The sequence below is a fragment of the Melospiza georgiana genome, chromosome 1 (genome assembly GCF_028018845.1).
Source record: "Melospiza georgiana isolate bMelGeo1 chromosome 1, bMelGeo1.pri, whole genome shotgun sequence".
Lineage (NCBI taxonomy): Eukaryota > Metazoa > Chordata > Aves > Passeriformes > Passerellidae > Melospiza > Melospiza georgiana.
Window position 1 is genome coordinate 4,876,722 of NC_080430.1, and position 15,772 is coordinate 4,892,493.

At 47.4% G+C, this 15,772-nt stretch overlaps 1 protein-coding gene across 2 annotated transcripts in view; it reads right to left on the bottom strand.

Annotated features, from left to right (window-relative positions):
- The window catches only part of PLCD1 (phospholipase C delta 1), a 56,060-nt gene extending 40,680 nt beyond the window's left edge, over positions 1-15,380 (bottom strand). Inside the window, exons 1-2 of one of the 2 annotated variants that reach the window (XM_058023602.1) lie at positions 15,302-15,380; positions 2,623-2,787 (exon numbers count right to left, since the gene is read on the bottom strand). In XM_058023602.1, the coding sequence (XP_057879585.1) occupies positions 2,623-2,787; positions 15,302-15,335 (199 nt within the window). In that variant the 5' untranslated portion in view covers positions 15,336-15,380. Of the gene's footprint in view, positions 1-2,622; positions 2,788-6,899; positions 7,129-15,301 lie in introns of those variants that run through there. The other variant, XM_058023596.1, reaches the window with a different exon arrangement.
- Positions 15,381-15,772: the final 392 nt, after the last annotated feature.

Sequence of the window (15,772 nt, forward strand, 5' to 3'; positions counted from 1 at the left end):
ACGGACCTCAGCTGGACAGGAGAAAGAATTTTATAGATAAGAAATAATAAACAACCTTAAGACTGAGAAATTAAGAGCTCTGACTCCTTCTTTGACCACCAGACTGGGAAAAGAGACTTTCTAAACTATATCAGGGTCACTCAAAGGATTTATCTCACTCTTCTTCATAAAACAACCCCAGTTGCAGCTCTTCTCCCTGCCAGCTCCACAGCCATGGATCCTCCAGGGCTCCTCCAGACAAACATCAGAATACCTGGAGCCACAAGGATCCTTCCCATTCACTTCCAAGGACTGGGTGGGGTCAGGACTGTTCCTGTAGGGGCTCTCAGACCCCATAATTTGGAAACTGCTGGCTCAGAGCACAGGAAAGGGAGCTCTGAAAGTCATTCTTCTCAATTCACACCTTTATTTGATTTAGAGTGAGATATATTAGCAAGATAAATTATATAGAGAAAGATATGTATTATGTGGCAAAGGACTTTGGTTTTATATGGGACAGAGCTCAGCAGAGCAGGAGCAAACATCCACTGAGGACTTTCTGTTTGCTGTTGTTATGATGGGTTATTGGCCTGGGGGACCTGAAGAGCCCAGCTGAGCTCAGGACCCCACCAGGCTGAGACCCAAACACCCAGGAGGGGACAGCCTCCAGCCCAAAGCCTCAGGAGAGGTCTCACTGCAGCCTTCCCCTTTTGTAAAAAAATGAGCCACAGGGACTTTTTACAAGGGCAGATAGTGATGGACAAGGGGGAACTGTCTTAAACTAAAAAAGGAGAGATTTAGATGAGATGTTAATATGAAATTCTTTTCTCAGAGTGTGACAAGACACTGGCACAGGTTGCTCAAGGAAGCTGTAGATGCCCCATTCCTGGAAATGTCCATGGCCATGCTGGATGGGGCTTGGAGCAACCTGGTCCAGGTGTCCTTGCCCATGGCAGGGAGTTGGAACTCCCTGATCCATGATCTTTAATGTCCCTTTCAGCCCAAACCTTTCTGATTCTATGATCCAAAGCCTTTTACAGTTAGAGGGAACAGAAAGAAAATGTGTGGAGAAGGACGCACAAAAAGATTAAATGAGGTGCCCAAGGTCATGTGAGAAAACTTTGGTTACAAACCATATTTTATCCTGTTACTTTACTCCTCCTACTGGAAATCTTATCACTGCTTGAGGGAGGAAGGGAGGTACTTTGAAAGACCCACCCTTCATTAAGTTAATTGTGATCATTACAAAAAAAAAAACTGTGTAATTAGCACATTTCAACATGCCATAAAGCATCTTCCATGTTGCTAATTTATCTCCTGGATTTACAACATCACAATGATTAGTGAAATAAGAGAGAAAAAAAAGCCAGAAAATATAGAGAAATGTGTCAGAAAAACAAGGAATGAGAAGGAAAAAAAAGATATAAACAGACACACCCTGCCTGATTCCACTTTGACTGCACAATTGGGTTCAACTGGGGTCCCAGTTATGGTGCCAAGCTGGGTGCTGCTGGAACAGAATGGTTCTTCCTGTGCCATATAATGCTGATTGTAATATCTGGACTTTTTATAATAGGGCAGATCCTGGGTTTCCAAGATAAGGATGAGAATAGGCTGTCCTTCCCAGAGACATCTCCTGTGAGCCCTTGGATTTCCACCTCTCTGCAGTTCCCTTGTGAGGCTGAAATGCCAATTTTTCCCTGGGGCTGCAGGCAGGAAAGGAGCAGCAGCCACACACCACACCACAAGTGCTCACACTGAGCATCAGGGCTCAGGCACCTGAGTGACCTGAACAATCTGGGGAGGAAACAAGGCAGGCAGGGCTGCTGAGACCAGCACAACCCACCCCACAACCACCTGAGGCAGCAGCTCCTGAGCTTGGGCAATGTGACCATTCCTGACACGGCAGATTCCTCCTGGCTGTCCCAGGGGTGACAGCACCACTCAGTGTGTGTGTCACAGGAGGAAAGAAGGACCTGCTCCCATTGCTCCTGTGGCAGGGCCAGTTCTGGGTTTCTCTGGGTCTGAATTGAAGGCACTTGTGACAATAGGTCATGTCCAGACTCAAGTGTTTATTATTCCTTATCAGTAAAACAGTCTCACAACCATGAGCTTGGCAGCAAGGCACAAAATGGCCAACAATCTTTTCTTACAAGGTCTTTTCAGACTAAACTATCCCATTAAGAACTGACACCTGGATTATTTTCCCTTTTAACCCAATAACTGATCCCACAGAGCTGCAATGGGGACTTTTCTGCCCAATTACAAAATGCCACCCAAACCCATGGAGAAGGAGGAAGGAGAAGCATGAAGAAGAAACCCAGGATGACACCCTGTGCCCTCCATCTTGCTGCCATCCACAACACATTAAAAATCCCAAAACCTCTCAGCAAGTGATGCATCTACACTACTCTCTATAATCTATTTCACACTTTTGTGGATTCCAGTCTGTCTTGAAATCTGGGAGACTTTCTCCATGGATGAGGGTCAGAGTCAGTGCTGCCCTGGGGATCAGGGCACCTCAGAGCAGACACAGAAATATTCCCAGTGCCCTGGGTTTCCACATGCTCCAAACCCTCCCTCCACAACACATAATGGTCCTGGTTCACCCCAGGCACCTCTGACAAAGCAAACTTTACTCACAGATCTGTGACTCTGGGGACCTCAGCACCTTCTTTGACTCCTGCCATATGGTTTTGCAGTCCTCCTGGAGCTTGTAGAACCGCTCCTTTCTCCAGGAGCTTGACTTCACTTTCAGCAGCTGGCTGCCTTTCAGGAGGAACTTCAGGTCCTTGTCATCTTTGAGGCCTGTGGAGAAACAGAAGTGGGAATGTTTTAAGAGACAGCTCAAGAAATGATGCTCAAAGAGTTTTCCCTTCCACAAGGGCAGCGAGGTCTGGGGAGCAGAGCAGAGCAGAGACCCAGAAATCCTCCACACCATTTCACGATCACAAAAGAGGCTGAAGCCTTGTGTGCTTCTCAGACTGAGTGTGAATACTTTGTGTTGTAATTCTCAGGTATTTTACAAAGGTAAAATACTGTTAGGATGCAAAAAAACTACAACGAAACCAACAACAGAGAAGTAAAAGCAGAGAAAGGAAAATTGCATAACTTGTAACTGGAATGCTGTCAGGAACTTTCAAGAGATTTCAAATCTCTTCTGCAACAAAATTTCCTTTGCGGAAACAGGAATACACAAAGATATCTCTCATCCTCCTCTGGCAAGCAGTGCCTTCCTATCCATGTAGGAATTCTGCAGATGAGATGAAGCTTGATTTGGTGACAGGCAGCAGCAGATCACTAAGACAGCAGCAAGGAGCAGCCAGGATCTCCTCATTGCTCAACCATCCAAAGGGTCTTTGTCTTTGTTACACTACGAGGCCAATGCAATGTCAAGAAATAACAACCAAACCTTCTGGTTGTGGGAACTTCAGATTTCACAACTTAGCCTAGATTTAGGAAGGCACTTGAGACATCTAAAGAGGAAACAGACACCTACTGAGACTCTGAAAACAGATTTGGCATTCTACATGGTTTTAAGCGTCCTAGCAGTGCATGACTTCCACATACCTAAATACCTTGGAGAATCTGTCCCCCAAACCAACCATTAATTACAGATCTGAAGCATGCAGGCTGAGAAGGGAGAGAGCATGAAACACAAGAAACACATCCTGGGCTGTCTGTAACAGGCACCTTGCAGCTCTGTGGCACTGCACGAGAGGCTGGCTCAGAGCTGGTGAAGCAGCATTTCACTCTGCAGAGCTGACCATGCACTTCTCAACTCAGGAAAAACTTCTCTTACTTCACCTTGACAGGGCAGGGAGCCACTTGGCCACCTGACACTCAACTCCAGGGACATTCCTCATTACACAAATATAATGTGGAGTCTCACAAATAAACATTTTTTCAGTGCAGTGCCCCCTGTGACGTTGGGCTGGTTCTTCTCTGGGAGACACAGCTGCTTTGAATCACTGGATCTTAAACAAGACAAGACAAGAAACTACCAGGCATCACTTCAGTCCTGCTTGGAAAACAAAATCCTGAGATCCAAGTGGCCAAATTTCCAGTGTCCTGACATTCCATACAGGAAACTGAAGTGCCAGGTGCTGCAAAGCACCAGTGTGGGTCATGGTGGCAGCAGCAAAAACCAGCACTGAGAGTTTGTAACTGGGATACACTGGTCTAAAGAGAGCATTTTACACTGTAAGTTTGTAACTGGGATACACTGGCCTAAAGAGAGCACTTTAGGCTGCCAAAGCCTAAGATTTACACCAGAGATAAATATTAGGCGTGTCCATTGTCCACTTTGTGAGCAGGTCACACTGTTTATTGGTTTTGCAGAGCTCAAGGAATATGCCCACAGCTGAGCCAGGCTGAAACATCCAGAGTTGAAAGCATCAGAGTAGAAGCTGGAGATCCTGCAAAGGTGGTTTTGGCTTCTATCTCTCCTCAAAGTTAAAATAGGCATCTCATTAATTGTCTTCCCTGCTACAGCACTGCTTGGCTCCCCAGCTCAGGAGCGGTCTGGAGGTTCCTAAGAGGGGAATTTTAATGATTCCCCCACAGAAAACCTCAGAAAAAAATTAATGGAGAGAAGAAAAAAATCTGAATCCTGCAAAGCACAGAAGGGTGACAAGGTGAGGCCAGCTATGGAACCCAGGACAGCATTCCCAGGGGCTGATGAGAGGCCAGATCATCTGGAGAAGGAGACACACCACAACAGCTTCACAGGTTCTTGGTCTCCTGAGCTGGCTTAAAGCTCTGCTCTAAGGCAAATGTCCTTCAAGTGAACAGACTGCAGCCTCACTAACATCCCTGGAGAGGAAACCAACTTCTCCCTTCTCCATATTCACCCACATTTCTATCCCAGCTCCCAGCTCAATTCCTTCTTTTTCTTCAGATCCCAACCACTGTCAGTCATTACAGGACTAGGAGGAGGACAAGTCATCCTGGGGTGGCATGACCAGGAGAGCAGGAAACCCACCACATCCTTTGGATGCTGATGTTTGTAAGTGTGGAATGAGGACTGCATTTAACCAGGGCATGTTTTGTTCCACAGACCCTGTGTGCAGCATCTGTAATGTGTCCTTCTACCAGGACATCCCAAAGAGCTGCACCAATGTAAAAAAGACAAATCTGGATGGGCACAGGTGGAGGCCAAGGGTAGATTCCTCTCCTCCAGGCTTGAACCACAGAGTTCAGACACAAGCTGGAGCTCAGAGCCCTTCATCCTGTTCAGCAGCACAGCCCAGTCAGTGTAATAGCATGGTCAAAACTCCCCTTCTTCTTCCCAGTGCTTCAGGCTCTGCCTCCCATGCCCAAGCAAGCACTGGCACTGACTCTTTCCTTGGGTGAGTCACTTAACTTCTGTGTTCCTACCTGCTTTTTGTTGGGCCATAGTGCAGCATAAGACACTCTGATCTGCTGATACCACAAACACACCCTGATGTGTCAGTGGGACATTACTCTCTCAGCTGGTTATTTAAACTGCTTTCCAGTAGAAAAAAAACAAACAAACAAACCACCTTTTCCCAGCAGAAACCTGAACATTTCTTCCTAACAACCCCATGGAGAATCATGGAATGTTTTGGGTTGGAATGAAGCTTACAGGTCATCCCATTCCACCCTCCTGCCATGGGCAGGGACACTTCCACTAGACCACACTGCTCAAAGCCTGAAGCTGAGGAGATTTGTGGTCCAGAGCTCCATCTCACAGCAATGAAAACCAGACTCGTACATACTGTACACATGCATCATGTAAAAGTTAAAAACACTGTGCAGCAGGACAGGGATATTGACTCCCAACTATATAACAATACTTAGCATAAGAAGCACAATCTCTGCACTAAAATAGACATGCAAATCCTGCCTGAAGCATGCGGCAAGACTGTGTCTTGCTTAGCATCCTCTGTAAAATACCAAATACACACTTAGCATGCAAAATTCCAGAGTGCCTTTCAAGGGTCAGGACCCCCCTACTTACAAAACATCAATCACACACTTTCTGAACAGAATATATTCAGCACACAGTGATGTTCACAGCAAAAATCATGTTTGGCCAAGGTAGGAGTGCCTTGAGCACACACAGCACCACAATAACCATCGTGTTGATACACTGCACTAGGAAGCTTCAGCCACTGAGATATCAGAAATGTTAACCTTTGGTTTATGTAGCTCAGGCTTACAGCAAGCAGGAAGCCCAATAAAACAATAGCTGTCATGCTAGGAGCTCACTGAGGAGCTCGTTAGGATGGCAGTGTTAATCTGTATTGTTGCACCGTTCTCACAAATCTGCTGATCTGATAGAACTTAATTACAGTTGCTATAAAACAAGTCTCCTCCCGCCTGCTTACAGACCAGATTTAACTCAAGTTTGCTGGTTTAAAAGGGCAGAAAGCCCTTCTTGTAAAATCTAAGGAACTCGGGTGAGTAAATGGCTATTTCCCACTTGCATCCACCCTGTACGTCCCACGGGCATCCACTCGGGCTGCGCCTCCGGAGAGCAGGAACCAGCAGTGAGTTCATAGCCAGGCACACAAGTTATGAAACTCCCCGGGTTTCCTCTTTCATCGGCAGCCTCTGCCTGCTTCCCTGGGCTCTTACAGCAACGAGGGCTGAAACCGGGCAGGAGAATGGCACTGCCCGCCCCAAACACCCTCAAGCAGAGGCAGGGCAGAAACCCAGCAAGAGATTTGGGAACCAAGCCTTTGCCCACATTTTGATGCCTCCAACGAAGCTGCTCACACATCTGGCGTGTGATTACAAGCAAACGAAAACCTTGGGAATTTAAAAATAACGCTGGATTCAGGGCGGAGCACTCAGCTGCGCAGGGAAGCGAGAAGGGAAGCGGCTGCCGGGTGTGCCCACGCTGTCCTGTCCCTGTCCCTGTCCCTGTCCCTGTCCCTGTCCCTGTCCCTTACCCAGCCTGATGCCGTTCAGCGCGGCCACTCTGCGGCTCTGCTCCAGCAGGACGTTCTCCTGGGACGCGGTGCGCTTGGGCTGCCTGCAGATGCACTGCATGATCCAGCCTGGGGCTCGGCGGCCGTCGGGAGGGCTGGGGGGGCCGTGCCACCCCCGCGGGGGTCCCTGCTCATCCAGGAGCTCCGGCGGTGTCACACGGGGCTCCGAGGAGCGGCCAGCGGGACAGCGGCAGCGCGGGCGGGCAGGGCCGGGCAGAGTCCGGCTGGGGGTGGGACCGGGCGAGTCTCTCCTCCTGCTGCTGCACACGCTGGATGCAAACTCAAGCCGAGGAGCCCGCCGGCAGCTGCCCAGGTATCGGGAACAAGTTTTCCACCAGCGGGATTTTACGCATCTTTTCCAGAGGGTGGAGAAATCGCGGATATTGTTTGCGGCTCCTAATCAGTGTCCCGGGCTTGTCAGCGTGTGCTGCCCGCAGCGAGCCTGGCTCCACCTTCCTCTTCTGAGCAGCTGCCCAGCACTGAATGGGTGCCCAAAACACCTCCTAGCCAGGGCACACGGGACCCAAACGATGCTCGGAAACTCAGTTTTAATCCTCTTCCTTTTCCACCAACGAAAGAGTGGTTTCCTAAGAGTGCGGAGAGTGGCTTCTCTGCCGCCGATTTCCTGTGTGTGACTTGGGTGAGTCACTGACCCCACATTTCTGCATAGCTTTGGGTGTATTATTGTCATTCAGATTTGCCCTGCACTCTAGTATAAGAATAAGACTCCTCAGGGATTTAACAAGTGACTGATTACACAGAATCACGGAATAATTCAGGTTGGAATGAACCTCTGGGGCTCTCTTGTTCAACCACCCATTCAAAGTGAAGAGTCACCTTCAAAGGTAGATCTGGTTGCTTGCAGCCTTGTCCAGGTGAGTTTGGATATCTCTAGGGACAGAGACTCCAAAACCAATTCGCATACCCACACAAGAGCTCAGATGTTTTCAGAAGAATTTCTATGTTATGACCAATATACATTTCCTTTGCCGAAACTGACAGCCATTCCCCATTGTCCTGGCAATGGCTGGGGCTAAAATCCATCGCTTTCCTAGCCATGACCTTTTCTGAAGGGAAAAACAGCAGCTATACACACACACTTTGTCACATACTGGTCTTTTTTCTTTTTGGTCTTTTTTTTTTTTTTTTTGTCATTGCCTTTGCAAGCTGCTGCTGTAAAGGTGAAGGTACTGCAGGGACATGGGTCAAACAGGGGTGAATGTCCCTTACTGCAGAATCAGCACATATCCAATAAACTTGATATCAAACCACACTGTTTTAGACACTGTTTTCAACCTAAATGAAGGCTGTCCATCACCAGCCCCTCATCACAGTCAATATAGGTTTTATAAACACTATCTCTGTTTCTGGTGTCTGTCAATCCAGACGTCTTCCCCTTCTTTCTCAGCAGTTTGAAGGAAGCCCTACCAGCCCTCACAGAGCACTGGGCTGTTTGACCAGCACAAGGACAGGGTCAGAGCCATTAATCACTGCCATACACCACAGGTGAGAGACTCTCAGGGGACAAGAGAGTGCCATTGCATGGCCTTGAACAGCAGTACATCTAATAACTCTTTATTTAGACAAAGCCATTGCAGATCACAGACAGCAAAGGAGAATAAAGGCAGTTTCTGGATGGGACATTGCTGAACATGTTAGCCAGATTGTCAGTGGGTGTTTGGGAAACACCTCCAGCCTTTCTGGGCCCCCTGCACAGACAGGCATCGGGAACAAGAACAACATCCAGGGGCTGGATTCAGAGCTGTAATCTCCATAGCACTCCCCTGGGAGCTGGGAGCTTTGTTTTGCCCTGGCAAGTAGGTGAGCACCATGATGTAATGGCTAGATGATATTTATTAGCTATCAGTCTCTGAGCACATCCATATTTCACATTGTGCACTTTGGAGAGGACCGATCTAATTAAAGGAGTGGGGAAGTCTCCTGTAATTGCCTTAGCAAAACAATTTGCTTCTATGCACCAGCTCTCCTGTCCAGCAGCAACCAGCATCCCATGGGGATTGATCTGGGAACACACAGAGGCCCTGTGCTTCACTTTCTCATTAATTTCTAATTGCAGTGCCAGTGACAGCTCTGCTCAAAGCCTTCCATGCCCTTGGAGAGCATTTTAGCCCTGAAGTTTGCTCACAGACTAAGCACAGGGTCAGCATGCAATGAGTTTAGCTACCTCTCCAGAACAGCAATGTGCAAGTTCTGCTGTTGTGAAGGCTTCAGAGATGCAAAGCAGTTCAAATCACTTTGTTTTTAAAATGAAGATGAGATTATCGGGACAGAAATTCCCTGCTCTGAGAAATGACTGAGCTGGATTTATTGTGGTCTTGAGGTCATTTAAAGACAATGTCACAACTCACAAAAGAAGCCTGATGGGCAAGGATGACATGGGTATTGATGTGACACCATGCTGCTGTCACGCTCTGGCATGGGAGGAAGTGATTCCTGTAAATGGCTCGTGGAAAAATTCTTCAAGCCTTATTCACTGCAGGTAACTGCACCTCAGTGGGTCCTGCAATTTTACCCATGTGACCAATCCCAATTAAATAAATGGCCCTGGTCACATGAGTGAAGTTATCCACGTCCCCATGCCCAGGATTTGCTGTGCTCATCCCCCTACTGATTCCAGCTGGATTACTCACAGAGCAAATGGAAATCAGTGGGAATGAGGATGGCAGAACATGGTCCCAAAGTTAGCAGAGGGTTTGAGTGATGTGAATATCCAGGAAAGGGAATATCCAGGAAACAGGCACTTGCAGATGGAGTGGCTGCAGTGTCTGGTAGGAAATGGGCTGTGTGAGAACACTACAGTCCACAGGCTGCTCTTCAGATGATTTTCCAAAATTAATTAATCTCCATCACATCCTTTCACATGGGAGCTAAGGAAGCACTATTACCACTTCACACTGGGAGAAGCAGGTTGGCTTTTGAGTTCTTTATTAGGGCTGCACTTGTTCTCTCACCACCATCATATTTAGGCAACACCAAAAGTGATGCAACTCTAATTCTGATCACAGTCTCTTTAGGGCACAATGACAAAAATGACATGACAAAAGTCAGCTGCTGATTTGCCCAGACTTGTGATAATTTAGGAGCAGAATAAAAATACCTGTGCTGGTGATGTCATCACCACTTCCCCATCACATCATGCACGTGGATGCAAATTAGAACTAGTAATGCCTATGGGAACTACATATCAATAAATGTTATGTTTAGGGGAGATTTTCCCTTTAAAGAGGTTAAAGGCTGTGTCTTGCCCTGTATTTGTTACCAAGAGGAGAAAAAAATGGTCCATTTTACATTATGTCATTCTTCTTCCTAAAGAATGTGACAGAAAGGTGCCTTCCACATCTGCAGGGTCCCACCTGCCCTGTGCTTCCCTCTGGAATCCATTCCTCACTTCATCCATGCCCTGACAAATTCCACCTGCAGAAACCTCTTTCCTCCTTCTCCTCCAGGACACCACTCCCTGCTCTCAGCTTATTCTCCCCAGTGACCCCTCACATCCTCTGGGAACCAAGCCCTGGTGTTGGCACAGCTTCTCACCTCCAGCAAAAAAAAAATGCCTGTGGATCCTCTACACCAGCATTTTCCCTCTTTCCCCCTGTGGGGAAGTGAGGTCAGGGAGTGGGGGCTGAGTCCAGATGCATCCCTGGGCAAGGATGCTGCTGCTGGTTCCCAGCGGGTGCCTCTGCAGAGCATGTGGTATGCACCAAGTTCCACCTTGTGGTCACACTGAGAACGGGATTCTCCAGCAGCAAACCTTGCACTGGCTTTTCTGGCCCTCTCCCTTTGAGTGCTGAGAGGTCCTGCTGAGCTGGGGCAGAAACCGTACACATTAAACCTTAAATTTCATACAGGAGGAGTTCTCCCAAGTCTTGCTGTCCTCCAGATCGCTGCCTAAAGCCTCCCCCCCCTGCCTGCAGTCTGGCCAGGAGCTGTGGGATGGGATCAGCACTGCCCAGCATTTCTCAGCCCATTTTGTATCCTTTGGCGGTCTCATTTTGTCTCTACAGTCTCTGGGAGGAGAATGGTCCCACCTCCATCTCTGACATGTCCATCCAGCCCATCTTTCCCCAAAACAGGGCTCCCAGTTCAGAAACAAGCCAACTTCATGAGGCAAGAGAAAGAGTATTAATGTGGTTATATCACAGTGCCCACTGGGAAGGGCTGCAAGCCCATCACCCAGGCCATGCCATCTGCCAGCTTGCTGTGGATCAAAACCAGGCTGGGGAATGTGCTGGAAATTAAACAGTGCAGAGCCCTGGCCCTGTGTGGTGTAAACAAAGCCAGGCTGCCTGCTCAGACACTTCACAGACAGACAAATCTTGACCTTTATTAGTGAAAACCTTCGTACATCTTCCTGCCAGTCCAGGTCCCTCCCAGGGAGCTTGGATCAGTGCAGGGAACAGGCTGTGACCCATCAAAAGCTGCTGCCCTGAGCTCTTGATGAAATCCAGGTAAAACAGAACACCCAGCTAAAACTGGAAGCCCAAAACCAGACTGAAGGTTTGGTTTGCTGCTTCCACTGGTCCCTTCATCACAGTGCACAGAGAGATTTGGCTGCAAAGAAAGTGTAAAAAAAAAAAAATACTGGCTTGCAATAAATTACAGCTTTTGCAGTAGCTGGTGTGGAAATAAAATAATTGAAAAGAAGGATATCAACTTGATGGATAGGACCAGGATCTGCAGCCAGGAGCACTCAAGCAGCTCAGCTGCCCAACTCCCAGGTCACATTTCTGGGAACATGCAGATGAAGATGTCCTCTTCATAAACCCAAAGTCAGTTGTAGGTGGGTCCCAACCTCATTTTTTAAAAGCCACTTAACAGCTTTTCCTCCACATTTTCTTCAGGAGCTGAAATTTCTTCCATAGACAAAACACAGGTCATTCTCAACATACTGTAGCAGGGCAAAATTTGTGCAATAATTAAATTGCACAACTGAATTATGTAAAACTAGGGATTTTTTTTTTCCCCTAAGAGATTTATCTGGAATTTCTATAACTCTAGCCAAAACCAGCCATTGAGACTTGTTGTGTGGGCTTTAAAAGGCACCATGGTACAGGGCTTTAAAAGCTACCATGTGAGGGAAAGCCTGAGGTGTGAGAATTTCCCCACACACAGTGTTTAGGCTGGCTCATTTAAGGTGTGGAAGTATTTCAGTTTAGAAGAAACTGTGTCAAAATCTTTTCCTGCACAAAGGAAAAAAGAAACCTCTGTGTCTGACCAAGGTCTGCAGCCTTCTGGTGTGGTGGCTTGGCTGGTGAGGACTCAGCCCTTCCACCCACTCAGAGACACATGGCTGAGGGTCAGTCTGCAGGATTTAATTATCTACAGTGCCAGCAAGGGGCCAGGAGAAGAGATTGTTTGTGTAGGATACAATCCTCCTGCCTAGATCCCTACAAACCTAAAATTTCTTAAGATACTGGTGCTGACCCAGCTGAATCCCACCCTGTGTGATCACCAAGTGTTTATCTGCAGCTTTCCTTCCAAAATACCTTTTTTAATTGATGTCCCTGTACAGGAAACTACCCTGCTCACAAATTATTGGTAACTTTGGCTCCCAGTGCCTATCCAGGCATCTGAGTTTCCATTCCTACACAAACCATCTCTTCCCCACACACCTCTCTCTCCTGCTTTTCTCTGTGGTTGGCTGAATCCTTTCATCTCTGCTACCTGCAGCACTTTTCCAAGTGACTGCATTTCCCTCTTCCTTCTTTCTCATTTCCCCATTAAAATCTATTTTTCCTCAAGCATCCTCTGGCCCTGTCTTAGTTACTTTTGGGCCTGATGGGGCTTTACACACTGGCAGCAATCTCAGAACCAACTGTGGGCTTTAGTTTTACTAAAATACATAGCTCAGATGGAAAATTTAGCAGCTTTTGTGTAAAAAAAAAAATGATCCAGAGTGAATTTTACTTGTCCTGTCTGAGAAAGGGACGTGTTCAATGTTCAGTGCAATGGGATGTGCAGTACCCCAAATTTCCCTGGACTATGGGGAGCTGTGGCTCACAAAACGCCCACATGGTGGATCAAGCACAGCCTGCATCAAAGATCAAAGGTGTGTGCTGGGAGCATTTTGTTCCTAGCAAAGGAGATCAAAGTCACCAAGTGCTCCAGAGCAGATCCCAGCTGTGTTACCTCCTAGCATGAAGTGCAGAAGGAGCCTCCTCAGTGCTCACAAGGGCAGGTGGAGATGATTCATTTGGAAGTTTCAATATAGATGTTAATCCTGAGGACTTTCTGGCAGAGCAAACAAGGAAATGGACTGTCTTGTGGGGTTTTACAAGCTGATTCTCCCCCTGGACTGTGGCAGAGAGCATTCCTCTCACAATGCACACAGTGTCTTGGGTGAAAAGTCAGTGTATAAGAATAAGGCATAGTACAAATCAGCTATTCTACAATCTATGAGCACAAGGGCTCCCAGTTCAGAAACAAACCAACTTCATGAGGCAAGAGAAAGAGTATTAATAGCCCACATTAGTTCTGACATGGAAAACACAGCTGTTGTTTTATGTGGGGTTTCTTTTTGGCGGGGGGCAGAGAGAACCTGAAAGAAAGGTTTCAACCTCAAGAAAGCTGAGTTTCAACACAGAGACAGGGACAAAGCATATCCACAACTCACAGTATCAGAAATTTCTGACAAACTACATAGCAAACTCTGCTCCACATATGAACAACCCCTCTTATCTAAGCAGTCTGGCATTTGCAGTGACCCTGGCATTTGTGTGTGTGTTACATGTCCAGGAATTTCAGTAAATACTTTTTAAAATTCTTGGCTCATTCAACATTTGTGTGTTTTTCAGCTTCAGACAAAATAATAGATTACCAGCCACTGAATTCTTCTTGGTTCCTAAACCCAGAGGACTAAATAATATTCACTGAAAAATAACCCACAGGCCAAAATGGGAAATGTTTTAACAGTTCCAGATGTGTTTCTTAGCTTTCTTTTCCCAGTGGCTGTATAATGAATGAGATACCTACAAAAAGTAGAACATTAACCTCTGGTTCACCCTCCTGTCAGATTTCTACCATCTGGGAAAATCAGCGTGAAGATTTCATCAGCCTGGGGGAATCTTTTCACATTTCTGCTGCTAACACTAAAATGATTTTTGTTCATGGGTAATCACTTATTGCTCTATTAGTTTATTTTTGTTTATAGCTTATCTGTAGTAAGAAAGCACCCATTTAATGGAATAAAAGAAATACTGGAGGCTTTTCCCATTTCTTGGGGATCAAAATATTCCATTTCAACCCGTAGCTGTCACAGCCCTGAGGTGTTTCTGCTCCTCTGAGTAAGTAAAATACAACAAAGTGGTAAAAAAGTAATACATAAAGTCAGATGAGGGAGTAAAGGGGGATATTTTATTACCCTGCCTATCAGACAAGCCTCCCAGACTTGGCACCAACAGAACCTTCCTAAATCTCACTTGTTGCAAGGGCAGAGAGAACTTCTTTTTTCAGAAACATTACTTATTTTGTACTTAATAATAATTTTGTAATAATCCTTTTAGAAACATACTTATTTTGTGCTTATTTTGTCCTTTTGTGCTCGGGGACAGCCCCTGAGCCCAGGTGTTCAACCTGTAGCTGTCACAGCCCTGAGTTGTTTCTGCTCCTCAAAGTAAAATATAATGAAGTGGTAAGAAAGTAAGACATAAAGTCAGGTGAGGGAATAAAGGGGGATATTTTATTACCCCATCAGACAAGCCTCCCAAGCTTGGCACCAACAGAACCTTCCTAAATCTCACTTGTTGCAAGGGCAGAGAGAACTTCTTTTTTTAGAAACAGTACTTATTTTGTACTTAATAATAATTTTGCAATAATATTTTAGATAATAATTTTTTAGAAACACACTTATTTTGTACTTATTTTGTACTTTTGTGCTTGGGGACAGCCCCTGAGCCCAGGTGTTTATCCAGGCTCTGCTGGCTCCACCAGAGTTTATCCAGCAGAGCACCCATCCCGCTCTCAGCTTCCCATAAAGGGGAGGAGATCTGGAGCCACTTTTCTGAACTTGCAGATGCTTATCCAGCCAAGACACCGCAGATTACCAGAGAAAAATCACAGAATCACAGAATTTCTAGGCTGGAAGAGACCTCTAAGATCATCGAGTCCAACCCATGTTCTAACACCTCAACTAGATCATGGCACCAAGTGCCACATCCAGTCTTTTTCTAAACACATCGAGGGATGGTGACTCCGCCACCTCTCTCTGCACCAGCGCTGAAATGCCCCATTACATCCAAACGAGAGAATGGGGAAGCGGAGAAAGGTGGAGAAGAGAGGAGGGAAAATAAAGCTTTTGGACAAGATAAGAGAGCTGAAACACAAGAAGGCTTGCCCAGACTTACTGTTGCAGGCGAGGAAAGTGCCATTGGATGCCATGGCTGCAGCGGGGGCCGCCAGCAGCAGGAGCAGCAGCAGGAGCAGCAGCGGGGCCGGGGCAGCAGCCGTGCCCGGGATCAGGATCGGGGCTGGGGCAGCAGCCGTGCCCGGGATCGGGGCCGGGGCAGCAGCCGTGCCCGGGATCGGGATCGGGGCCGGGGCAGCAGCAGGAACAGCAGCCGTGCCCGGGATCGGGGCAGGGGCAGCAGCCGTGCCCGGGATCGGGGCCGGGGCAGGAGCAGCAGCCGGGATCGGGCAGCCCGGGATCAGCGCTGCTGCGGGGCCGGAGCCGCCCGGCTGTCCCCGCTCCTCGCCGCAGCGGTGCCCGCCAGGGGAGGCAGCTCCCTCGGCAGGGGCAGCTCCGTGCCCGCGGCTGGAATCCCGTCCCGGCTGTGCCTGCTCATTTATCGCAGCCGCCGCCGCTGCCTGCCCCGCGC